Genomic DNA, 26261 nt, shown 5'->3' with positions numbered 1-26261 from the left:
TATATATATATATATATATATATATATATATATATGCTGTCAAATCGATTTAGCATGATTAATCACATCCATAATAAAAGTTTGTGCTTGCATGATGTGTGTAATGCGTATAAATACACACACATGCATGTATATATTTAAGAAATATTTATGTGTGTATATATACATATATTCATATTTACATATGCTTTATATTATATAAAAAATTTAAATATATATTACATATATATCTTAAAATATATACATGTGTGTATTTATATTAAGAATATTCAATTATACTATACTATCCACAATATTATATACATTTATAACTATTTATTGTTAAGATATACAGTATATATATATATTGTATATCTTAATACATATATATAATGCATATTTATTATAAATGCATCTTATAATACTTATATAAATTATATAAAAATTAGCTTATATTAAAAGCAGAGTATAAATAGTTTATTATATTTATTACCTGTATTAGTAGTGTTTATCATTTTGGAATTTTATTTGTATTTTTTGTGATATTTGTAGTATTATTATGAATCGATTTTAGACCTTATTAATTATATTATATGCATGCGTTTTGTGTGTGTGTGTGTGTGTGTGATATTAATTGTGTCATATTTCAATTTATCTCACAGTTGAAAGTAGTATTGTTTATTATGAAAATATATTATGAATACACTTATGTTATCCATATCAGTTATATCGATCTATAATATATTATACTGATTGTTTCTATGTATATGTATGCATGTGTGTATGTGTGAATATATATAAAAAGCAAATTAAATTATACTATACAATCCACAATATTATATACATTTTATTGTTATTAAAAATATATATTAATGCATTTTGTACTACATATAGCAATTATATAAAACATATCTTACAATAAAAGTAGAGTATAAAATTGTTTATTATATTTATTGCTTATAGTAGTAGTATTTATCGTTTTGTAATTTTATTTTTACTATTTGTATTTTATTTCTTTATCTTTTTATATTTGTATTTTGTATTTATTTACATACAAATATTTCTGTATTTATGTTCCTGGTTTTTGTTGACATTAGGTGAGGATGTCAGTCTTTAAACTGGCTATTGAGTTTTTACCCGTTTCTTTATCCTCTAAATGTCAACTTAACAACCCGAGTTCATGCCACAGCTTGTCTTTATCACAAAACTCAGTCTCACAGACATATTTGGCTCCATTACTGACAAGCTGCGACCCACATTTTTCTAGAAATGTGATCATACTTTAGTTGACTGCTCAACATCTGGTTTAACTCTACTACTGCTTTGAGTCTTTGTCCATTTATGGCATTTTGCTTAATAAAATAAAACTGGTTTACTTTGTAAATGAAATTGTGTGTGTCCTCAGGCTCACCTTGTGGCGGCTTTTGAGCAGAGTTTAGGAAACATGACCATCCGGCTGCAGAGCCTGACGACGACGGCAGAACAGAAGGTGTGTGTGAGAAAGACTGTGTGTTTTGTTATTTGTAGGGACGAGAATTTCTGAAGAAGTCCTCATGACATATTATAACCTAAAATCCATCCCTATGAGGAAAACAGCCTCATTTGGTCTCTAAAAATGTACTATTGTTAAATATAATTGCATATTGTTTAATATCACTTTTTTGCAGGACACAGAGCTGAATGACTTGAGGAAGACCATTGAGCTCCTTCAGAAGCAGAACTCAGCGACTCAAGCCACCATCAATGGAGTCATTAACACACCAGACCCAACATTAACAAACCGCAAGGGTGAGATCTCAATAACTTCAGTACAATAAAAAAACAGGATCACATGTATTACCTATGCTTCATTTTTCTTTTTCTTTCTCTCCCTCAGTTTCTCTTGATTCTGTCAACGGGTCGCCTCAGTCCCAGCGAGAGTTGCGGATCCACAGGCAGCCCTCATCAGACAGCGTCTCCAGCATGACCAGCGCCACCAGCCACTCCAGCATTGGCAGCAACCTGGAGCTGGATGCCAAGAACAATAAGAAGAAGAAAAACTGGGTAAGTGCTCAAACCCATCCATCCAATGCAAAGATACCTTCTTTTCTCCTAAAACACGGTTCTCTCCAAGACTGAGCAGACTAGTTAGAGTTAGATCAATGCTAGATTGGATTATTTCTTTCTTTCTTTTAACCATTTAAATGTTACATTTTCTTTTCATTTGTGGATGTTTCATGTCATCAGCCTACATGTGGTGGAGGAAAGGTGAATACTTATGTCTTAGAATTAGACTTCTAAACTTAGAATTGTGGGTGATATTCTTGGCTTTGTGTGTTTGTTTCAAACAATTAATCGCGATTAATCGCATCCAAAATAAAAGTTTTTGTTTACATATTATATGTGTGTGTACTGTGTATATTTTTATGTATATATAAATACACACACATACAGTATATATTTTGAAAATATTTACATGTGTATATATATAAATATATTTAATATCTAAAAATATTTATCTTAAATATATACATGCATGTATATGTATTTATATATACATAATCATATACACAATACACACACATATTATATAAACAAAAACTGCGATGTGATTAATGGTTTGACAGCACTATTCGTTTTGAAAGTGTAGAGTAAATATCAGTCATCAATATCATAAATTAATTTGTCCTCTTGCATTCAGGCTGTATCATCTGGTGGAGGAAAATTACCTGATAACTACGTATGCAAAGCTAACCTTGTTGTCGAAGTGTTGATGTCGTTCTGCAGTTTTAGAGCTAGAACCAGTGTTTTTCATCACTAGATTTATCAGATTTATGTTGTGCAGGTGATCTCCTCTCCTTCAGAATGTGTAATCCAAAACACATTTTGCATTTGTATTATAAAATCTGCTAACTGTTCGAGCGAGTGGTTATTTAGCTACATGGTGTTGAATATGTTTTTTGTCTGATTTTCCCTGTGCTTTCATGTTATGGTACAGGTGTATGAGGTAAGGTGGGATAAATGACTCCTTCGGAATATCCTTTTATATTTCTGGAATGTTTTAAAGGGATAGTTTATAAAGATAAACTTTAAAAAGGATATTAGCTACTAACAGCTGTGTGTTGAATGTTTCATAGTAACAGATTTGTTTTTTTCCACAGCTGCGGAGCTCCTTTAAACAAGCATTCGGGAAGAAAAAGTCTCCTAAATCGGCATCCTCTCACTCGGACATTGAAGAGATGACCGACTCTTCTCTACCATCTTCACCCAAACTCCCCTATAACGGCTCAACGGCCTCTTCTCCCATGATACGCAACTCCCACTCCAACTCCCTGTAAGCTCCTCGCATCAACAACAACAATAATACTAATAAAAATGTATTATTATTATTATTATACATTTATTTATTTTAATTAACTTATTATAATAAATATTATAATAATATCTGTTCATAAAAATAGTTTTGCAACCCATATTTCCTATGTTTATTTCATGCCAGAATGAGTGTGCAGAAGTTAATTTAAATTAAAATAATAATATTGTTATTTATTATTATTTGTTACTATTTATAATTTATAATTGTGTATTATTATTATTATAACTGTATCTATTAAGCTCCTCACATCAACAACAACAACAACAATAATACTAATAAAATGTATTATTATTAATGTTGTTATTATTATTATTGTACATTTATTTATTTAATTAATCGTTTATTGTAAATTATTATTTTATAATAATTTATAAATTATAATTTATTACTAAATGTATTATTTATAATAAAGAGTGTATCCTTATTATTATTATTATTATTATAAATGTATCTATTATCTAATTATCTAAGTAATTTTTTTTTCTTGTTTTAATAAAAATAATAATAATAACATTATTATTACTAATCAATGTATTATTATTTCTTATTTTTCTATAATAATAGCCCGATTCCTTTTGGTCTTGGTTCAGGAAGCACACCTTTAACCAGGAGTTTTTTTTTATATTTGATTTTCTGGAAACTTCTTAAGCCTCATTTTGGCTGGAAGAAAGATTTATAATAGACAAGCACCATTTACAGAGTGATTTAGTCTAGAACTAGGTAGTGTTTTTTGGAAAATACCACCCATTTTGTAAACTAAAAAGTTACACACACCCAAATTTTATGTTGCTACAGAATAACTCTCAATGTGATGGCACTTTATAAATGTCCAATGCAACGTGGAACACCCTCAGAGTTTCTCTCATGGTTGATATGTGTATGTTCGTAGTCCTCAACTGTCCTCGCTGCCTGCACACGGGCCTGTCTGGGGCTGTAGCAGCAAGTCCATGAGGTCTGCCTCACTGGCACGGTAAAGGGAATGGCACAAACAATACCAATATTTCTCAATCTCTGATGATCAGTTCCCTGAATAAAATGCCAAGAACAGATGTTCAACCAATGACTCCTACATTAGTCATTCTGAGCAATTAACAGTTTTAAAACACTATATGCCCTGATTCATAAATAATTAAGTATTGTTTCTATTTCCAATTCTTGCACTACTTCCACAGTTCATTGATGGAAAATTTCACTGTTAATCAGTATTTAATGGTTTGTGATTTTTTTTTTCATTGTTTTGATTCAAATTACAAAACAATGAACTAATCTTAAAAACAAAACAAAACACCACAATAATTAATTTTATTTGTTTTTGTATTTTTGTGTGTGTGTGTGTGTGTGTGTGTATATATATATATTTAAAAAAAAATTTTTTGCATTGTTTGGTATTTAAGTGTTTTTTGTTCGTTTGTTTGTTTAGATTTTGCTTTGTTTTTTATCTTTGTTTTGTTATACTGTTTTCTTATTTGTTTGCATTGTTTTCATTTTTGTTTTGTTTTTCCCGCTGATGATACCAATATTTCTCAATCTCTGATGATCAGTTCCCTGAATAAAATGCCAAGAACAGATGTTCAACCAATGACTCCTACATTAGTCATTCTGAGCAATTAACAGTTTTAAAACACTATATGCCCTGATTCATAAATAATTAAGTATTGTTTCTATTTCCAATTCTTGCACTACTTCCACAGTTCATTGATGGAAAATTTCACTGTTAATCAGTATTTAATGGTTTGTGATTTTTTTTTCATTGTTTTGATTCAAATTACAAAACAATGAACTAATCTTAAAAACAAAACAAAACACCACAATAATTAATTTTATTTGTTTTTGTATTTTTGTGTGTGTGTGTGTGTGTGTGTGTATATATATATATTTAAAAAAAAATTTAAATTTGCATTGTTTGGTATTTAAGTGTTTTTTGTTCGTTTGTTTGTTTAGATTTTGCTTTGTTTTTTATCTTTGTTTTGTTATACTGTTTTCTTATTTGTTTGCATTGTTTTCATTTTTGTTTTGTTTTTCCCGCTGATGTGTTTTAAATTAATCTTGTTTGTTTTCTTTTCTGTTTGATATTACGTATGTGTTTGTCACAGGATTTCAGAGTGTACAGACAGCGAGGCTGAAACAGTCATGCAGTTGCGCAGTGAACTGCGTGATAAAGAAATGAAACTCACAGACATCAGATTGGAGGCTCTCAGCTCCGCCCACCAATTGGACCAACTACGAGAATCCATGAACCGCATGCATGTGAGCATCTGCTTTGACAAGACGATATGTTTAAAGGGACAGTTCACCCAAAAATGAAAATTCTGTCATTAATTACTCACCCTCATGTCATTCCAAACCCGTAAGACCTTCGTTCATCATCAGAACACAAATTAAGATATTTTTGATGAAATCTGAGAGCTCTCTGACCCTGCATAGACAGAAAGGGAACTAAAATAGTCGTTAAAATAGTCCATGTGACATCAGTGCTTCAACTGTAATGTTATGAAGCTACGATAATACTTTTTGTGTGCAAAGAAAACAAAAACTAACCCTTTAATACAGTACATGCTTATACTCACACTTAATCATTCAATATGTTTGACATGGAGGCCAATTTTGTTACTTAATTCTGTCATAAAATCCATTTTATCCTAACAGATTGAGATTGAGAGGCTGAAAGTGGAGAATGACAGATTAAAGTTGGAGAGCCGAGGCAGTGGTAGCAGAGCTCCTTCTCAGATGTCCATCTCCCCTTCTTCCGTGGGCCTTTCTTCTCAACTCAGCCTCACAGAATCCACCAGCTTAGGTAGAAAAGACTTCTTAACTTCAAAAATTATATTTTTGTGGCATTGTAAGTTATTGAAATTCTCTGTTGAATTATAGATATGTTGCTAGAAGACAGTGGAGATGGAAGTTCCTGGAAAGAGGGACAGCATGCGAAGGTTGTGGTCAGTCTGGAGAAAGATCCAGAGTGGAAAGAGGTACAACTCAAGACATTTCAGCAAAAATAACTCAATGATCTCATCAGTGTCACTTCAAACACTTCTTTGTACTGCTTTTGGCAGGAGTGCAGACCTTCTCAGTTCTTGCTGGGCTGCATTGGTGTCAGTGGAAAAACCAAATGGGATGTCCTAGATGGTGTAGTCAGACGACTCTTTAAGGTACAAAAACTCTTTTACTTAGAGTTTAGAGACCTTTAAGCTGAAATCTTATGAAAAAAACACGTTCCTGTCACTCCAACAGGAATATATCATCTACGTAGATCCTGTCACGCAGTTGGGTCTGAACACTGACAGTGTGATGGAGTACAGCATTGCAGACATCCATCGCGCCAGTGATGCAGATACACCAGAACTTCTGCCATGCGGTTATCTTGTGGGAGAAAGCGACACCATCTCTGTCAAGCTAAAAGGTACGACTGTTACTCTTTTAGAAGCAACTAGTCTTGAAAACATGACACCACACCATTGAAATACATTGACGACAGGTCTCTGACAGTTTCCTCATGACCGAAGCCTTGTCTCTCTATCTGCAGACTTGTCTGTCAATAGTGAGGACAGTTTGGCGTTCGAGACGCTCATTCCAAAGCCAGTTCTGCAGCGATACATCTCTCAGCTGGAGGAGCACAGACGAATCATCTTTTCAGGGCCTTCTGGCACAGGGAAGAGCTTTCTAGCAAGCAGACTGGCCGAGTACTTGGTCCTAAAAGAGGGAAAACAGCTGGAACATCAAGCAATCGCCACTTTCAATGTTGATAACAAAACTACTAAGGTCAGTTAATCTGATTGAATAAATAATACAAAATTTAATGACAGGTTTATATCCAATTCACTTAATAATTTTCTTTGTAAACAGTGAGAAATTGTAGGCAGCTGATTTATTCAGCAATTTAATAGATTCTAAACACTTTTAGTGTTACAAAACTCCAAGGTTTTTCTTTCAGCATGATGCAGATTTGAAGGTTCAGGTACTAATGCACAGTGTGCTTTATACAGGAGCTGAAGCAGTACTTGTCCAACCTGGCAGACCAGTGTAAAACCAATGTACATGCTGTTGACATACCTGTGGTGCTTATACTAGATAACCTTCACCATGTCACCTCACTGGCCGAGATTTTCAACGGCCTGCTCAACTGCAAGAGCCACCAGTGGTGAGCAACACAACGCATCATTATGGCAATGAATAATGCATATGTTTAAATTAAACTGAAATGTTTTATATAGCAAATATAGGCTGCATATATCTGATAAGAATACAGTAAAAACAGTAATGTTGAAATATTACTACAATTTAAAAGAAGTGTTCTCTATTGTACTATATTTTTGTATTTTGTTATATTTTGTACTGAATTTTTCATGTGATGTCAAAGCTAAATATATTTAGCAGCCATTACTTCAGTTTTCAGTGTCACATGATCCTTTAGAACAGTGGTGAGCAACACAACGCATCATTATGGCAATGATTTTAACTGTGAAAATGCAGTTTTTTTTGTTTACATTTTCATGTTTCATGGTAGATTTAATTATGTTTAATTGTATTATTTTCTCACAGTCCTTACATCATTGGAACCATGAATCAAACCCCATCACACACTCCAAATCTACAGCTTCATCATAATTTCAGGTATCATCTCATTCAGATTTTAATTTACTACTATTTTGTAATATTTGTAATATTTTTGATAATATTTATATTTAATTTAATATTACTATTATTACAATTTTTTTTATTTAATACATACATCATTTTTTATATATATATATATATATATGTGTGTGACCCTGGAATATATATAATGCATATGTTTAAATTAAACTGAAATGTTTTATATAGCAAATATAGGCTGCATATATCTGATAAGAATACAGTAAAAACAGTAATGTTGAAATATTACTACAATTTAAAAGAAGTGTTCTCTATTGTACTATATTTTTGTATTTTGTTATATTTTGTACTGAATTTTTCATGTGATGTCAAAGCTAAATATATTTAGCAGCCATTACTTCAGTTTTCAGTGTCACATGATCCTTTAGAAATCATTCTATGCTCACAAGTTTAAAAAAATATATATATATATATTAAATTTATAAAATTGTATTTTTCTATGTATTATATAGCATATATAATTTGGGTTAGCTAATTGCTATACCTCAACTCTCCACAAGAGGTCCTGCAAGCATTTCTCAACACTTATTTTGCTCAAGCTCATAATACATATTTCAGATGGGTTCTGTGTGCCAATCATATGGAGCCGCTGAAAGGTTTTCTGGGTCGGTACCTGCGACGGAAGCTTCTAGAAACCGAGATCAGCAGTCGTGTGAGGAACGGCGAGCTAGTTAAGATTATTGAGTGGATCCCATGTGTTTGGCATCATCTCAACCGCTTCCTGGAAACACATAGTTCTTCTGATGTCACAATTGGTGAGTGTGGAAACAGCCAATCACAATCACCCATATGCCTACCTTAGAATTTTTCAACTCTTTCTAATGTTGTTTCATATAAATAAATCACTATTTTCTTATGTATGAAACTGGCTTAATATATTGATTCGTGTAAAACATCTTTTGTCCACCACAGGACCTCGACTCTTTTTGTCCTGCCCAATGGATGTTGAAGGCTCAAGAGTGTGGTTCACCGATCTGTGGAACTACTCCATCATCCCCTACATGCTGGAGGCTGTCAGAGAAGGGCTGCAGGTAAGGTGCCTTCCATCATATGTCCATCATTACAATACTGACATGCTAAAGCAAACAAACAAATAATTGTCTGTTTGTTCTGCAGATGTATGGGCGTAAGGCAGCATGGGAGGACCCAGCGAAGTGGGTGATGGAGAGCTTCCCTTGGGTGGCAAGTCCACAGCAACACGAGTGGCATTCCCTGCTACGACTTCGGCCAGAGGACATAGGGTTCGACGGGTACAATATATCTCAGGAGGGCAGTCCAGGCAAGCAGCCTGCTCAGGGAAAATCAGAAGAAGACCCACTCGTAAGTTATTTAAAGTATTTAAATTGTATCTACATAGTTCTTACTTATGAAGATTTACCATGTAATATCCTGTTCCTATTACCACAGATGAATATGTTAATGAGGTTGAAGGAGACAACTCACTGCGCAGGGACCGAGAGCTACGACAGTGATTCCACCAGCAGACACGCTGAACTCTTCTGAGACTTTTTAATATCAGATTCGTCTTTTATATGAATCTACAAGGTGCTGGTAACCTGTAAAACAGCGTGCTGGAAACCCTGAAAAAATCATTATTGCTCAGTAAGTCACATCACAGCCTAATCATCACCTGAAATGCAAGAAAAAACATGTTCAAAAAGTGTAATCCTGAAATGGACACTAGATGGTGGTATAAATGTTCAAAAAGGAGATAAACCTAGTTGAGATGTAGCAACTCCAAGACTATTGCTAATTCATGTTTATTTTCAGTCATATATTAAACTTTCTAAATAGTATCTAATGTTGGGTGACTTTTATGTACTAGTGAACAATTTTGGTGCTGAACTTTATAATAATGCCTTTCAAGACTTGTTGAGACAGGCTAGCTTATGTCTTAAAGATCTGTAACTTTATACAAATGCAAATAATGCAAGGACATTATAGCCTTCCAGTGGTGCACTATCTGTGGTACCTAACAGAGATATAGTTAAATATGAACTGCATTGTGGTTGCTTTTCACCAACAAAAAAGTGTTTTGGTAACACTTGCATAACATAAAGATCTGTTTGGAAAAGTATCGATAATATTAAAGCAAATTTTGTGCCAGGAGCATAGTTTGTGCCTCTTTATCTTGTACAATATTCTCTATGCAATATTGTTACATTCAAAGAATATTTAACTTCATCACAACAGAATCTCTGGTCAAATTTTAGTCAATAACAAAAAAGGTTTTACCAAACAATCTCAATGAATAAAAACTATTATGGACAATATAGTGGCATTATTGCAATACTGTTGATATCAGGAAGACTTGAAACCAAAACTTACTACACTTTTATAGATTTTTATCAGTCTACAAGGACAGCTGCATAAAATGAGTCTGCTTTGTTCAGTGTGAGAGTATGTTAAGGGGAGAAAGAACCTTCTATTATGTGAATCATTAAGGTCTATACTGAAGATCTTGGGGTAGTTATGCATTCAAAATGATTTGGCACAAGGATCTGTGTGATGTGCTTTAGTCTGAATATCGAGGGTTAGTGTGTCTAATGTGGCAAACGTTTGCATGAAGTCCAAATAGATTACTGAGAGATGTTTTATTTGAAAGATAGCATTTAACTAGAAAAATACCTTTTTCAAAGGTTCCTTTTAAAATTATTTTCTAGAACATGTTTTAATAGAAGACCTTATGCAGTATTTCTTAATTTAGTTTTTTCTGTTAGATCTCACCAAATAATTTGCAAGATTTTTTTCTTCAACACATGAAAACTTTTGTTGGGAAAACAATTAAATGAGTTTATAATTAATAATAATATAGTGTCTACTTTCCCATAAATTGATGATAATTTTAGAAAACAAAATACTGAATTTTGATTGAGTTTGTGTATATTTTCAGTTGTAATATATTGTAAATATTTGCCTCATGTTTTATTTGTTTGTGTAGTCTTTAAGGGGAATTGTTTTATGTAAAGTTGTTGTTGATGTTTAATTATCTTTTTCAGTGTCAAGTCAACATAGTGATTGCATGTGACCCTTTTGGAATAAATGTGATTATTTTCCTCTCCAATTGAGTCTGTCAGTTACTCAGTGGCAAACTGTCAACAGTAGTGTTTTTCAGTAGCTGTGGAAGGAGTGAGCAAGTAGTGACATTGTTTCATTGATCCATGATTATTATTGCCATTGATTATTGGCAGGTCTGATAATATTATATAATATTATAATATTACTAATAAATCTGATCCATTTAAAAAAAAATTTAACTTGAGTAGTTTGTCGAAATGGATACAAATATTGCTTTTTAGGTGAAGAAAATGATGCATCATTTTAATTTGGTCAAAAATCATATAAAGCCTGTTGTATCTGACCATGCATAAATGTTCATTTCAAGGCAGACAAAAACGAAAATTTTGGTATTTTGCTTTGGATTTTTAATTTGTAAAAATATTTTTTCACATGTATATACATTTTTTTTTTTTTTTTACAAAAAAACATCAGTATACAAAATAATATAAGACTTTTAAGTTAGAAATGTGCCATCTACGTATTTAAGATGATAGACGAAGTATCCCAAATCATTAAGAAAGATTATAATAATCTTGGTATAAAAGCTCCATACAAAATATTCATACAAAACACTATACAAGCTGCCAAAAACGCAGCGGTTACGACGTTCTCTCTTAAACTGAAAGGTTTCCTATAAAGTTCACACAACTAGCGTGTCAAACAAGACCACTTTTCTGAAAGTTTTCCTCCAGTTTTGTATAAACATAAGTCATTAAAAATGACAGTCTGCTTAATGATTATGACACGGTTATTTCCTCGTCCTCTGATTCGGAGAAGTCTGAGTGCTTGCTGGAGATAGAAGGCGAAGTGAAATGTAAATCTACGTTGAGCTCGTGATCCCCGCGCGGCTGACAGAAAGGCGCGTGCGGGCTTTCTCCCAGAGCCGCGTCAGTTTCAAACTTTTTTCCAACGTCGCTCAGGTCAGGATTAGGGTTCATTTTCGTCGGTAATGTTTGTTCCCTGCAACCTCCTGACGACAGAAGCTCTCTTTCTTTGGAATTGCGCCATTTCATTCTTCGGTTTTGGAACCAAATTTTAACCTGATGAGAAAGAGTTCGCAAGACATGAGCACACCAGTTTACCTCAGACACCCACAAAGGTACGATACAAAAATATGTTTGTGGACAACATCAGCTTACCTGAGAGTCTTTAAGGCCAAGTTTCGTCGCCAGTTTCTTTCTGTCTGGTTTGCTGATGTACTTCTGTTTCTGAAACATCTTCTCCAACGCTTTTCGCTGCACGTCAGAGAAGACGGCCCGTCGAAGCATTCCTCTCCTCGGCTTCCCTCGAGCCGTGAGTGGCCATGCGAAAGTTCCGGGAATAGGCACTGCTGAAGACGATGCTATAGGAAACAACCAAACAAACTCTTTTAAAAACAGTGTTTCTCTCAAAATAAGCTAATACGAGTCTTTTCTAAGAACAGGAAGTAGTCTTTGGGCTTGGAACGAAAGTTGGGCTTTAATGGGTTTTTTAAAAAACTAAACCATTTGAGTGATATGGAACGAGGAAGCTAATTAGCACATTGCTTGGTTCCCAAAAGCATTGGTATGGTAACAAGGGCGAGCAGTCATTCAGAGCGCTCCAGTGAAAGATAGAGGTGCTAATGAAGCGTGGACGGTAATTGTGTAGTAATGAACTGACTGAAAAAGGCTTAGGACAGGCCACTAAAGCCATATATTACGGCCACAAAAGAGATTTACACTTAAAAACTAAACACAACGGCATGCCAGGGACATTTTGAGAATACTGATGGCGGGGGACTGTGTTTGCCCCCAAATATTTTCATTAAATGGACACGAAAAGCCATTCATACTGCTCAAGTTGTTTTGTTGACGTATTCACACCGCAGTGAAAAGAATCAGTCTATTATCGTCGGTCTGAATGAGTGCACGATCCACAAGGCTGTTTGTAGCCCGCATTCATTGGATTGATGGACATGAAGCTTAACGCAAAATAGACCCACTTTTATTGGTTTTATCTGAGGTATACTTAGCTTGAACCAATATACAAATATAGTTTTCGTAATCATTACTCTGTTTAGAGTAAATTTTGAGAAACTGTTATAATCCATTTATATTGCTACTAGTGAACACAGTAGCCTAATTAAGACTACTACACCCTGTTAAGCAATTTTCATGCTGCTACATGAGACCAAAACTTTTGCTTGGACTTCCCGTGAAGACTCCCCACACTCTATGTGGTCTTGTGAGAATATTGAAACACTGAATAGAAGCTAATAGGGGAATTAGTCCATGACTGGTAAATGCCTATCAGCAGCATGCTTAAGTCAACGACGGGTCTGTGTGTGGCTGCCCAGAGGGAGCTGACCAATTGGTCATGGTGCTGAAAGCATTGTTGCCAATCAGTAACTAAGTACACTGGCTCGGTGGGAAAAGGCAGCGATGAAGAGACGCCAACAGTTTGCTTGAGAGAGCGGACCCGCCTTAAATTGGGACCATGACAATTCCGGCTAATTTGTGGATTAGGGGAAGCGGTGCAAAATGTCAGCAGTCACTGCGTTTGCTAAATAGGGCATCAAATTAGCGAGACTGATTCCACAATGTCCTACAAATTCCAGCATTGGAAGCAGATTCTGAAGGCCCATCAATTTGACCGAATTAAGAAATGACACAGCGATTTTTTTAGGAACCCACCTGGGAAATATGATGCTCTGATGAATGGGTGGAATGAGCCGTCAAAACATGGGAACGGGAATGTTTTGGCATTCATCCCTTGCACTGAAGGTGGTGGTGAAGCTATGACACAAAATAAAGCGGACTTTAAATGAAATGTACAAGTTGAATGAGACATATGCGTTTACAACATAAATGTCGCTAAGTTCTTAATGAGCGTATTTTAAACAAAACATTCAAGACAGTTACTCTTTTTGATGCTTTATCAGCAGTATAAAGTTGCTAGTTTATAAACATAAGAGAAGCCTACCGTTTCGTGTTGTTGACGCGAGAATCGCATTCACTCCAAACTTCAAGTAATTTGGATCGTTTGAAATTGATGTTTGAGGAGAGCTTGATCTTTTTGGCAAAGATGTAGACATGGAGACGTGGACTGCGGAGGAGTTGTTCAGAGTTGTGGCTCCTGTGGCCGGAGGAGATCCGCTTGGAGACGGGATGCTCCTGTGCATGAAGGCGGCAGGTCTGCTGATGCGCAACAGGTCCTCCACCAGGAAACTCGAGTGCGTGGTGAACGCCGACTGTAAAGTGGGAGGCCAGGAAAGAGCCGCCGAGGGCCGCAGAAAGTTTGGATACATAGCAGGTGGCGCAATAACACTTGGCAACATCATTGCACCGTTTTTTGTTGAAAATGACAGCGAGGAATTCACGCGCAGCTACTCTCTCACTGCAGAGTCTTGCGTAGATTAGAGTCCAAGAGGGCAGAATGAAGGAGTTCTTGCCCGTCCCTCTCTTTTCCAGGGGTTTTATAGTGGACCGCTGGAGAAGCCTTTTCATGGGTGACAGCTCTAACAATGAAGTTCAACCAAATTCTCCACGTGAGTTCCGTTTACTCTAGAGGCGGCGCGTCCTGATTGGACAGAAGAAATTCGGATTGGATTAGACACCACAAGCAAACCGCAGACAACGGACTTTTACGGGAAACAAACCCTTGGAGTCTATAGTTAATCATCATCATAGTCTTGCTGTTACTTATATTGCAATAAAAACACTTTCTGCTTTGCCTACGAACATTTTTTTTAATATTACATCTTTGAAACATAATAAATTAAAGGAAAACCAGGCTCTAAAAATAACCAATATAATGAAAAGGGGGGGATAATCATTTTAACTGCAAACTTAGAAGTACAATAGTGCTGGGTTACAACCTGTTAAGTTAGGCCTAATTAGGCTACTAACGTTATTCAACCAATTTAATTTAAACTATCACTGAAAAATTCGTGTAGTAATGACAAAAAGGTTACAGATGAAGACATTTTACGGTATAGCCTATTTTACGGCTGTACTGTCCAGTGTTTGTAAAATAAATTAATAAAAATGCTAACGCAGGATAGCTACACTGTAAAATGATTTTTTTCGAAGTTGTAAATAAAACAAAGAATATTTGACTACATATAAGAAAATACTACTAAATAAAAAGAAATTCAGTGTAGTAGTTGCCAACCTCTCTTTTCTGCTCATAGATAGATAGATAGATCCGGAATAACAATTCTAGACAACATTTCTTTCCTCCATGGTTGACTGAATTAGGCTACACAGGTCACACACATTTTCTTCCATTGAGTTACAGATAATAAAAAAGAGGAATTTCATTGTGTGAGGAGCTGGGTCAGAGAACATGCTGCGCCACACGTGGATAAGGTTTAATGTGCTATGGCAAAGCACAACCTTTCAAGTTTTGCTGCTAAACCGCAGGGGGAAAATGGCCAACGCCTACTGATAAAATATATTATAAAACGAGAAAAAGTGCGAACAAAAGGATTTCTTCTTGGAGGCTTTTATTGGGACAGACGCTCTCTTCTGTCAGATGCACCAAAAGAGGTGAATCCCTAAGCCTGTGGGCTAAGACCTGTGACTAATGGCGTTTGACCGCTGCTCTGTCAGGATTTGTCCCACTATCCATTCATTTTCTTGCAGCTACCTTCACATTTATCTCCGCGGAGTCAACTCGTGCGCTTTGATTTGGACAGAAAAAAAGGCGAGGGGAAGACAGTCCGCGTGAGCCCTGAGCGATGACACGGCGAGTAAATCTCCATGAAATTATGCGCCCGGCGTTGCTCTTTCGTACAAATGGATTGTGATACTGGCTCTTTAGACAATATTTCAGAACTGTTTTAAACGATATCAGCTCGACAGCCGTCTTAGTCCATCTTAAGAAGTCTTAGCAACCATCTTAGTAAAAGCAGAGAAGTCTTTGTTGGAGGCATCGCGCAAGTAATTTTGGGACAGCTGTAATTCCCTCATTACGGCCCAGTAGATATCCCTAGCCTTTTTACTTTGGCCAACATAACCAGAACTTAAAATAGTAGTTGTAGCTTTATTATCAATCTACTAATCAATCTATCTTGAATCACATTAGTGATAATTTCTTCATTGAATGCAACATTTTTGTTGACAGCTTTTGCTGCAGCTTAAACAAGTATTAAAACATATCAACACGCCAATAACAGTCGCATAAGTGATTAGCATGTAATTATTCCAGTTTTACCAAATAATACGACCGTTAGATTTTCATCAGTTGTTTTTAGCACCGCCCGGGGCAGTCGTATTAAGACACCTCATCACCTTCAGAAAACCCAAAAGGACTTCTGCACGTTCAAAGCACTTTATTCTTTCTCTTGCACTTGAAAATCCCTCTATTGTACCTATCAAGCAGATGGTTTGCAGGAAATATAGCTTAGCTTTGGTGACCGAAACTAATTTCTGCTTGCTTTTCAAGCCATGGCATGATTGTTTTCTCTTTACCAATTAGAGTGAGTGCAGCTGGTCGGGCGCTGAATTAAACCCATTAAAGACACATTTCTAAGATATTATATCCACATAAATGTGCCTTCCCTCCTCCGGACACACATTAACGCCCGCGCTTTTGCATTACAGGCTGTGCTGAGAGGCGATTCTCCTTGGTGAGCTCAACGGCATAAACCGATAATGATTTGGCATCATTTTATTATCCGCATTCTGTAGTTTTGGTCTCTATAAGCAACTTAAGTGAAATGGCAATGCAATGATTAAAGCACTTTAAAAACAGTAATTTTAACAGAAAACTAAAAACTTGGCAGTAAAACTCAGTACTTTTATAATATTATTGAAATGTATGTTTTTGTTTATAGAAAGTACTCATTATAATGTATGGGGGAAGATTAAAAAGAATTATAATAGTTCAAATATGTTGGTAGGCTATAATAATACTATTTAATTAAATTACATGTAGACCACTCAGGAACAGAAAAATATTAAGCCACTAAAATCTCATAATGCCTGTTTTGTCACTTTTTTCTTTTGCTAATTTCATTATTTATGGAACTTTTTACAGAGTAATAATAACCCAATGCAAATTATGATTAGACTTTTTTAATTGAATTAATACTTTTAAGTAACATTTTAACACTGCATTTGAGTCTGGTTTTAACACCTTAAGCCGCCCTTCGTGCAAACCCCTTTTAGACAGACCCAGCATCTGGTTCTGTAGATCCGAGGACGGCAGAACACTGAGGAGATTAACCAAGACCCAAAATACAGAAAAGCATTGACAAGCATTAAATTGATATTAACTCTGCATTAAACATAACGCCGGAGCAAACATAAGTCTGTAGAACAAAGCGTTTTGATTTGCGTCAGACAAAAACACCTGTTCTGTTCAGACAGCTTTTGCGCAACACGTCTGCAGCCTCACAAATCACCAAATGGAGAAACATTTGTCCGGTAACTTGAAGACCAGTGTTAGGTTGTAATTTGGCTTTGAAGCATGTTTTGGTTAAATTATTATTAATTACATACTTTAACTACACTATAAATTAGTTAGACGACATAGGTTTATATACATATATATATAAAACCTATGATGATATATATATCGCGAATGAAATTGAGGCTGTTAGGAAGCGCACGTTCAGTAATGTTTAGCTATAATGTTACTTTTGATCGTTCAGGTTGCCAAAACCACTAAAAAAGTGTATTTGAAAAATCAGAAACCATTGAGGTGACAGAGGTAAAAAAGGTGACAACATTTTTTTTTAATTGAAAACAGCTGTGAAAATTAGACTTGATCTATAGATTATAAGAGAGTACAACCTAGCAAAATAAGGATCACTTCAAATAATTAGGGAATAAATTTAGCTTTTGTAGGTTTGTGATATATGTTTGGCTTTTTATATCCCATGATTAACCATTGTAAATTGAGCAATCAATCTTTATATGCTCAATACATGATGTGTAGGCCTATTTTACATTTAAATGTAAACTTTTTTTCCATTTCCTTAATTTAAGACTTATATTTTAGAAGATATCATCATTGCATAGTAGTCATTAAGTGCTTTGATAGAAACACAAGCATGATTAAAATGTTTAAAATGATGGGTGGGTTTGTGTGTATTTCAGTTTTTGTTGATTTTCTTAGATAATTAGGATGCAAAATTAAAATCAATTTCCCATGGATAATATATTTCTCATCCTCTGTTCTTTTAAAGATAATACTTAGTTTAAATACATTACAATACAATACCCATCAATAGCTAATTCACCATATGCATTTAAAAGAAAACGACAAGCTTTTGAGATTTAAAAAAATCTCACAGAATCTGTTCATTAGATTTAAATTGGTCATGGGAGCTCAGGCCACATCAACGTGAAAAATTTATTTTCTTCTCATTTTAATCTCATAAAGTTTCACAGTTACGGCAAATCTCTTCAGACTCCTCAGCACCTGTCAGGTTGTTTTGAAATAAAGCTTGTAAATGGCTCTAGTTAAATTGTGTTTCTGGGGAAGCCCAAGCGTTGCTACGCAGCCTGAAAAAAGGAACAATCCTCGTGGTTGTCAAGACCACTTTAAATTAAGGGCTTGTTGCTAACAAGCAATCACTGCTGCAAATAAAATGACCCGTGGTCATGCTAACCTGTGCCATTTTTCTTGCTGACGCTCATAATAGAAAAAGCCACTCAATGAGCTTAAAATGGGACACAAACAACAAAAAAATTCAGTGCTTGGAGGGAGGACTCCCTATTTAAAGCTAAATGCTTGTATGGGGCTGTAGGGTGGTGTTGAGAGTTTGAGCCCATCAGCACAATCTTTAGCTTTGTTTTAGACCTGAACTCAGAGAGCAGGGGAGAGAACCTTGTCGAAAGGCTCCTATTGAGTATGCCTGATAAGTTGAACATGGGGCAAAGCAGACGTAGCTGAGGCGCTTGTGTACTGAGGAGGAGCTGGGGTTGTTCGCTGGCCACTTGAATGGGGGACGCCAGCGCCCGTTGGCTGGCTGGTATTGATGTGGTTTAGCCGAGTAATCGGATTGAAAGTGAGCCACGGTATTTGTGTCAGTTCACATTTCGTCAAATGCATAATATGCATGGCCTTGGCGTGGGGATTCTGTATTGAGACTTTGGCTTGCAATTCAGCATTATGAAAAGGCAAAGCCTCATTTAATTCAAATATAACTCTCACTCGACCATTTACAGATTGCTATATTTGCATAACAGCAAAGAACTTTTGCCTTTTCAAGGCCTGACTGTGTGTGTGTGTGCGCGGGTCCTATTCCTGCGCTTCTCCCTGGTCAGGCCTTAAAAGGGGAAAATGTACGCAAATGTGCGAAATAAACGGTTTTCTCACAGGGATAAGCAAACAGGGGTAAGGGTGAGAAGACGTTAGACGCTGACATTTAGCTTTTTTCCCACTGCAGGAGCAATATGTCGAGTCGGACAACAAAGCAAAAGTACTACGGTGGTGTAATTCGCCTTAAATGACGTGCACTCTCACACGGTGGCGGTTTTGAATGGGATTTTGTTGTGGACTCTGTTACGTTTCAGGTTTTTTAATCTCTCTTTTGTTGAATGCTCATTTGAACTGTAATTATGTATTCTTTGGATTATAATTTACTTTCTAAAACACAAAATTGTAATAATCATTTAAAAAATGTTCATGAACAACAAAAAAAGCTCCACTATTGCCAAAGGAGAACTAGTTCCACAAAGACCACAAACTTTTTATCCTCTTGAAATAACTCAGAAACCAATATGTTTATTTATATATAAAAATAATATTGTAACATTATTATAGTAAGTAACACTTATAATCTCCAAAGAACCATACAGACAGTGTTGAGGAGTAATGGTGTTATGTAATTTTGTTATAAAATAAATGTAACTGTAATCCATTACAGTTACTGAGAAAAAATGTGTAATTAAATTACAGTTAAAGTTAATGACTTTACAAAGGGGGTTACATCTGAATCTTTTTTTGCAAAAAGCTAGGATATGTTGAATAATATTAATTTGCTGCTTTGCCTGTTTTTGATGTGCACAATGCCTCCTGCCATTTAAAAGCAGTTTAGTAAAGTGATGCTGTTGTGATGCTTTTGATTAGTTCTCTTGTTTGAATTTGCTGAGTTCTACTGTAAGGTTAATGCTGCCTGGTTTAAATGTTTGAAAATGAAACAATTGAAAACATTTGTTCGAAATTTAGAAAAGTAATCAAAACTGTAATCAGTTACATTACTTTAATAAAGTAATTGAAATAGTTACACTACTTATTACATTTTGAATAGGGTAATTTATAATCTGCAATCTATTACATTTCCAAAGTAACCTTCCCAACACTGCATACAGCCAACTCAAGAACTCTATACAAACAAAAATTCAGATGCTGCAAAGAACCATTCAAGAAGCTTTATTTTGTGTAGTACCTACACATCACAAAAAGAAAAAGACACCTTATAAAGTGGCTGGCCAATGACTAATGTAAATAAAAACTGATGTTTCAGTCCTCAAACATGTATCAAAATGAAACACCTCAGAGGAGATGGACCCAAAGAAACTCTTTTTGTCACCTATTAGAGTAAGAAAACTTAAAACATATTATATTAATACGTATATTTATATAATTCAAATAAAAAAAGAATAATAAAGGTAGCACTATATTTAAAAAAAACCTTCAATTATATAAAAAATACCCTTAAATTAAAAAATGGCAAAATAATATCTTCCCCGACTGACAATACATTATTATTTAAAAAATGTATATATTTTTTATTTTAAAAGTGAACCAGAAAATTGGATTTATTCTTCCTCAGTTCAGTTGAGCATTTTTTTTAAAAAGGAGACCTGGATCCTTCTTGATGGACAACCTGGAGCTGCTCCTGCTGAAAGCAAATAACAACATACACAATCAATATATAGAGTACCATTGAAGAAGACATTCATGGTACTGGATCATAGCACCTTAAAAACCAACTCCAAGTTTTCACTGTGAACTAGACACCACTTTGGCTGGTGTAAGAATGATTTCCCATCCTCATTCCTGGAAAAGGCCAGACCTTTGAACATGTCTCCATTTTCATAATCCATGTCCTAGACTTTCATGTGTTCACCACCCTCAACTTCCAAAAACAGACGCGACAGTACCGCTTCTTCCGGAGGAGAGTGAAGGGTGGGAGAGGTGGTGTTAATATCAGCATGTCGGACCTGAGATTAATCCTAATCTCCTCTCTGTGTGCTGCAGGCCGTGGGGTTGAAAGGCATGGGGAAGTACCAGTGGGGGTGCTCTGGCCCGGGATCTCCTGCCCGGAGAGGATAATGCCAGTGGCGGAGCCTGCTGGTCCTGTGGAATCCAGCCGGAATCCCCACTGCTCCGTGCTTTCAGCGCACACTTCCTGAAGAGGTGCGTGATATTGGCCTCCCACCTCTCGGACCCAAAGAAAGCCTGGGCTAACAAGCTGTTTCTGTACCCCAAAAGCCGTGTTTCTGGCGCACATCAAAGTTAAAGCCACTTCTTCAGAAAGTGCGGAGATGTGTGCAGGATAGATAAATGTTAATCTCCACAAGAAATAATTCCTTATGGAGAGAGAATGTGGGCAGCAACAGGTGCATACTTGACTTGAATCACTCCCGTCACTGACATCCTAGTATGGTATACAAGAGGAAATCATATTACAGACACTTCAGAGAACTGGCTTGTTATTAACAATCACTGTAAGATTACTCTAATTTGAGACGATAATTTACCTTCCATCTTTAAAGATGCATATATCATAAATTGTGCATATATTCTCAACTTTACTTTAATCTCTCCCTTCCAAATGTGGTGAATATTGAAGCCTATTTCTGCCTTCAAGAAAAAAGGTACTTTTATAAGGTTTATTTCTCATAATTGTGACTTTATATGCCACAATAGTACTACTACTAATAATAGTGTCTTTCACACTACATTTTTTTAAAAAGTTGAGTACAGTTTACAGGAAAATACTATTTCACTCTTTCTAGTTTCTACTTGAACTATGTTTAATTGAATGTGTTACCTTACACATGTTTTGTTTGGTAATTGAGATTTACTAGCAATTTTTGAGTACAATTGTTTTTCAGTGCGGTTGTAATTTTATAACTCAATTATCTTTATCTTTTTTGTGACTTAATTGTGACTTTTCTTATAACGGCAACTTCTTATCTCAAAATAATATTTATATCTAGCAATTGCAATTTGATTTCTTTTGTCACTTTATATCTCCCAGTTTTGACTTAATTTCCCATTAACTTAGTTTCTCTTAGATCTATCATAAAATTTGCAATTTATCTTTTAATCTCCCAATTGTGACTTTATTTCTTGCGATTTATTGTAATTTTGACTATCTCACAGCGTGACTTTGGTTCTTATTTTAAACTTTATCTCACAATTACCTTTTGTAACTGAGGCGGAAACAACTTTCCATATAGGTGAAAGAAGACAGAAGCCAACAGAAGCACAATGCTTTAAACGTGGAGGTATAGAGAAAGAAAAGAACAGGAAAAAAAGGCCAAAGAGTGACTTCAATTCTTCTTTTCTGAGGAGACTTCATAAAGTGAACAGCCACTCTAGACTCAGTGTTATTTTCTGCTGTCCACTGATGGTCAAGACTGATGGCAGTAAAGATCTATACATTCCTGCGAGACCTTTGACCCCCTCTATATTCTAAAGACCCTCTTTTAAGACTGGCACGTATTCAAGCCCCTGGCAGTGCATTGCTGAAAATGCAGATCAGATCAACCCAGAAGCCCACAAAACCATCCAGGAAAAGTATAAAACTGTATATTGGCCACAGTGTAATGCTACATGGAAGAACTGAGCAGTAGCAATGCTCACAAGACAAATTTATTGTCTTTCTTTTCCTTAAAGAAGGCACACTGGAGGCCTCTCCTTACGCTTCGCACAAAAACCCATCCATGAGTAAAGAGGCCGGCTGAACACTTGGCCTGCCCAGCTGCCTTGAAGTGAATGGGGTTTCTTTTTGAGGCCATTCAATGCTTTCTGTCTCTCTGCATACAATGTAGGTGTTACTGCTTAGAGAGAGAGTGAGAGAGAGAGTCAGGAAAATAGTCACTTGAGAACTGAGGCTGTTCTTCATTCTCAGTCAGTCATGAAATCATTCCTTCTTCAGATGAGGAGGGGTCCTGCTCACAAAGGGCCAGGGGACTCTCAATAGCCATCCTAACATTTTTATGGGACCCTTTCTTATCCAGATAATAAATCTGATTTTGAATAAAACATGGATCCTCCTATATATTTTTATATGCTGAGGACAGCCATTAAGCCGATAACTTGTAATTTAGGAAATGCGTATTCATTAGCAAACTCATTGATGCTGATAATCATACAGACCCCTTTTTGTGCCTTCATATTAAAGGATATGTTATTTTGGCTTTCGTTTTGGATTTTACTGACTTTTTTTTTTTTAACCTTTTTCCTTATCATTCTCAAAGCTAGGGACAAAAGGGACTCTTTTAGCAGTCTATAACCCTCACTGGGTCAAAGCGAAATCTAAAGACTATTAGGGCCACAGTGAGAACAAAAGGATCAGTGGGGGGAGTTGTGAAAATGGAAGGCTACCATTCCCCCGCACTCAAACGGGATGTAGAGATCGAAAGTCTCGTTTCAAATTTTGCCGTTTTCATGGAGGTCGATGGCTTGAATGAAAGTCTGCTGGGCGTCCACCGCTGCGCAGGGGACTTTTATTCTCTGCAGAGTTTCGGGCCGCAGTTTGACTTGTTCTCAAAAGGGTGGCATGTTGGAGACCTCGACCGGAGGTGGCGAATGGTGCAGGCACGCGAGCGCGTCCTCTGGCAGGGGGTTACTAATCAACACTCCGGTTGACTGTCGGGACCGACTTCAAGAGGCTGCCTCTAAGAGGCCAGAAAGTCTCTTCCCCTCCCCACTGTTGTTTTGAGTTGGTATGGAGAGACTTTTTGTGCAGCTGTCTGTGATGCCGAGCGCAGGCCTTTAGTAGAGATATTTTGTAACTTCAAAAGTGTTTGATGGTACAGTCAAGTTGTTGTTTTTTTAAATAGCATTATACTGTAGATATATTGACATGCTTTTTGTCATTACATTTCCAATGTCATTGTTGCCTTTAATAAGAAAAAAAGTGGTATTTAGACAGAGTCATCATTTGTTGTCTTTGTATTAAATATGTTGACATTAAACATAAGACATTGGTTGAGCCATTTCACCTTATTTTTATATTATATTGATCAACAAACAAATTATCAACAAAATCATAATAGCAATAACTGTAGATTAATGAGAAGTATTCATTTTTAAAACTTATTGATTATTCTTGAATGTCCTATAACAGACATTTTTCAACCAATAGGGAAAAAAGCTGTCCAAACCTACCTGGCCCTACGTGAAAAAGTAATTGCCCCCTAAATCTAATAACTGGTTGTGCCACCCTTGGCAGCAACAACTGCAATCAAGCATTTGCGATAACTGGCAATGAGTCTTTCACGTCACTGTGGAGGAATTTTGGCCCACTCTTCTTTGCAGAATTGTTTTAATTCAGCCACATTGGAGGGTTTTTGAGCATGAATGGACTGTTTAAAGGGTTAGTTCACCCAAAAATGAAAATAAGCCCATGGATTACTCACCCTCAAGGCATCATAGGTGTATATGACGTTATTCTTTCAGACGAATCCAGTCGGAGTTATATAAAAAATTGTCTTTGATCTTACAAGCCGTTTAATGGCAGTCAGCGGGTGTTGCAGTTCATCAGTCCAAAAGAAGTGAAATAAAGTGCATCCATCCATAATAAAAAGTGTCTCACACAGCTGCGGAGGGTGTGAACAAAGAATTGTCTTTGATCTTACAAGCCGTTTAATGGCAGTCAGCGGGTGTTGCAGTTCATCAGTCCAAAAGAAGTGAAATAAAGTGCATCCATTCATAATAAAAAGTGTCTCACACAGCTGCGGAGGGTGTGAACAAAGGCCTTGTGTAGCGAATCGATGCATTTTTGTAAGAAAAATAACCATATTTAAAACGTAATAATCAATTTAATTTAAACGTTGTACACTGAAGCAGTTCCAGGCAGATGACGTAGGACGTCTGCGTTGCGCATGCGCCGCTCTGAAGTGACGAACACGGAAGCGCAGGGGAGAGATCAAAAGAAAACAACGGTCACGAATTAGAAGTACAAAACGAGGATTTGTAAAGAAGAATGTCGGAGGATTTTGATATAAGCCAAGAGGAGACTGGTTATCCTTTGCTAAAGTAAGGAAACTTTACTTCCTTTGCTCCTGTAAACAAGCGTTGGTTTTCATGAGACTCACCGGCACATGCGCAACGCTGAACTCATACGTCATTAGCCCGGAGCTGCTTCCGTGTACAACTGTTGGCGCAAGCTAGATTAAAGTGATTATTACATTTTGAATATGGATATTTTTCTTACAAAAACGCATCGATTCGCTACAGGACGCCTTTGTTCACCCCCCGGAACCATTTGAGCCACTTTTTATTATGGATGGATGTGCTTTATTTCACTTCTTTTGAACTGATGCACTGCAACACCCGCTGACTGCCATTAAACAGTTTGGAAGATCAAAGACCATTTTTAATATAACTCCGATTGGTTTCATCTGAAAGGAGGAAGTCATTTATGCCTAGGATGGCTTGAGGGTGAGTAAATAATGGGCTAATTTAAATTTTTGGGTGAATTATCCCTTTAAGGTCATGCCACAGCATCTCAATTGGATTTAAGTCCAGACTTTTACTTGGTCCACTCCAAAACCTTAATTTTGTTTTTCTTGAGCTATTCAGAGGTGGACTTGCTTGTGTCTTTGGGATCATTGTCCTGCTGCATAATCCAATTGCGCTTGAGCTTGAGGTCACAAACTGATGGCCGGACATTGTCCTTCAGGATTTTCTGATAGAGTGCAGAATTCATGGTTCCATCAATTATTGCAAGTCATCCAGGTCCTGAAGCTGCAAAGCAGCCCCAGATCATCACACTACCACCACCATGTTTGACTGTTGGTATGATGTTCTTTTTATGAAATGCTGTGTTGGTTTTACGCCAGATGTAACGGGACACACACCTTCCAAAAAGTTCAACTTTTGTCTCATCATTCCACAGAATATTTGTCCAAAAGTCTGGGGGATAATCAAGATATTTTTTGGCAAATGTGAGACGAGCCTTTGTGTTCTTTTTGATCAGCAATGGCTTTTGCCTTGGAACTCTCCCATGGATGCCGTTTTTGCCCAGTCTCTTTCTTATTGTTGAATCATGAACACT

The 26261-nt window shown here is 36.1% G+C and overlaps 2 protein-coding genes across 4 annotated transcripts in view; one reads left to right on the top strand and one right to left on the bottom strand.

The window, feature by feature from the left end:
- Positions 1-10096, top strand: part of LOC107572205 (neuron navigator 2-like) — a 75764-nt gene extending 65668 nt beyond the window's left edge. For all 3 annotated transcript variants that reach the window (XM_016258645.1, XM_016258639.1, XM_016258631.1), the window contains 20 exons: positions 1385-1468; positions 1647-1767; positions 1856-2022; positions 2206-2226; positions 2660-2698; positions 2957-2965; positions 3120-3292; positions 4224-4304; positions 5428-5581; positions 5981-6128; positions 6206-6303; positions 6388-6483; positions 6566-6734; positions 6858-7093; positions 7318-7472; positions 7874-7945; positions 8546-8742; positions 8900-9018; positions 9104-9307; positions 9395-10096. In XM_016258645.1, coding sequence (XP_016114131.1) covers positions 1385-1468; positions 1647-1767; positions 1856-2022; positions 2206-2226; positions 2660-2698; positions 2957-2965; positions 3120-3292; positions 4224-4304; positions 5428-5581; positions 5981-6128; positions 6206-6303; positions 6388-6483; positions 6566-6734; positions 6858-7093; positions 7318-7472; positions 7874-7945; positions 8546-8742; positions 8900-9018; positions 9104-9307; positions 9395-9490 — 2439 coding nt within the window. In that variant the 3' untranslated portion in view covers positions 9491-10096. The remainder of the gene's footprint in view (positions 1-1384; positions 1469-1646; positions 1768-1855; positions 2023-2205; positions 2227-2659; positions 2699-2956; positions 2966-3119; positions 3293-4223; positions 4305-5427; positions 5582-5980; positions 6129-6205; positions 6304-6387; positions 6484-6565; positions 6735-6857; positions 7094-7317; positions 7473-7873; positions 7946-8545; positions 8743-8899; positions 9019-9103; positions 9308-9394) is intronic.
- A 1511-nt stretch (positions 10097-11607) lies between these two features.
- dbx1b (developing brain homeobox 1b) lies at positions 11608-14578 on the bottom strand. The gene is made up of 4 exons (XM_016259675.1): positions 13991-14578; positions 13702-13803; positions 12187-12389; positions 11608-12087 (listed from the first exon to the last, which is right to left on the bottom strand). Exons 1-4 carry the CDS (start codon positions 14346-14348, stop codon positions 11785-11787), a joined length of 966 nt encoding a protein of 321 aa, XP_016115161.1. The 5' UTR covers positions 14349-14578; the 3' UTR covers positions 11608-11784.
- Positions 14579-26261: the final 11683 nt, after the last annotated feature.

Source organism: Sinocyclocheilus grahami, unplaced genomic scaffold (genome assembly GCF_001515645.1).
Source record: "Sinocyclocheilus grahami isolate Dianchi unplaced genomic scaffold, SAMN03320097.WGS_v1.1 scaffold30.1, whole genome shotgun sequence".
Taxonomy (NCBI): Eukaryota; Metazoa; Chordata; class Actinopteri; order Cypriniformes; family Cyprinidae; genus Sinocyclocheilus; species Sinocyclocheilus grahami.
The sequence above is the reverse complement of the archived record's forward strand: the minus strand, read 5'-3'. Positions and strand labels throughout refer to the sequence as shown.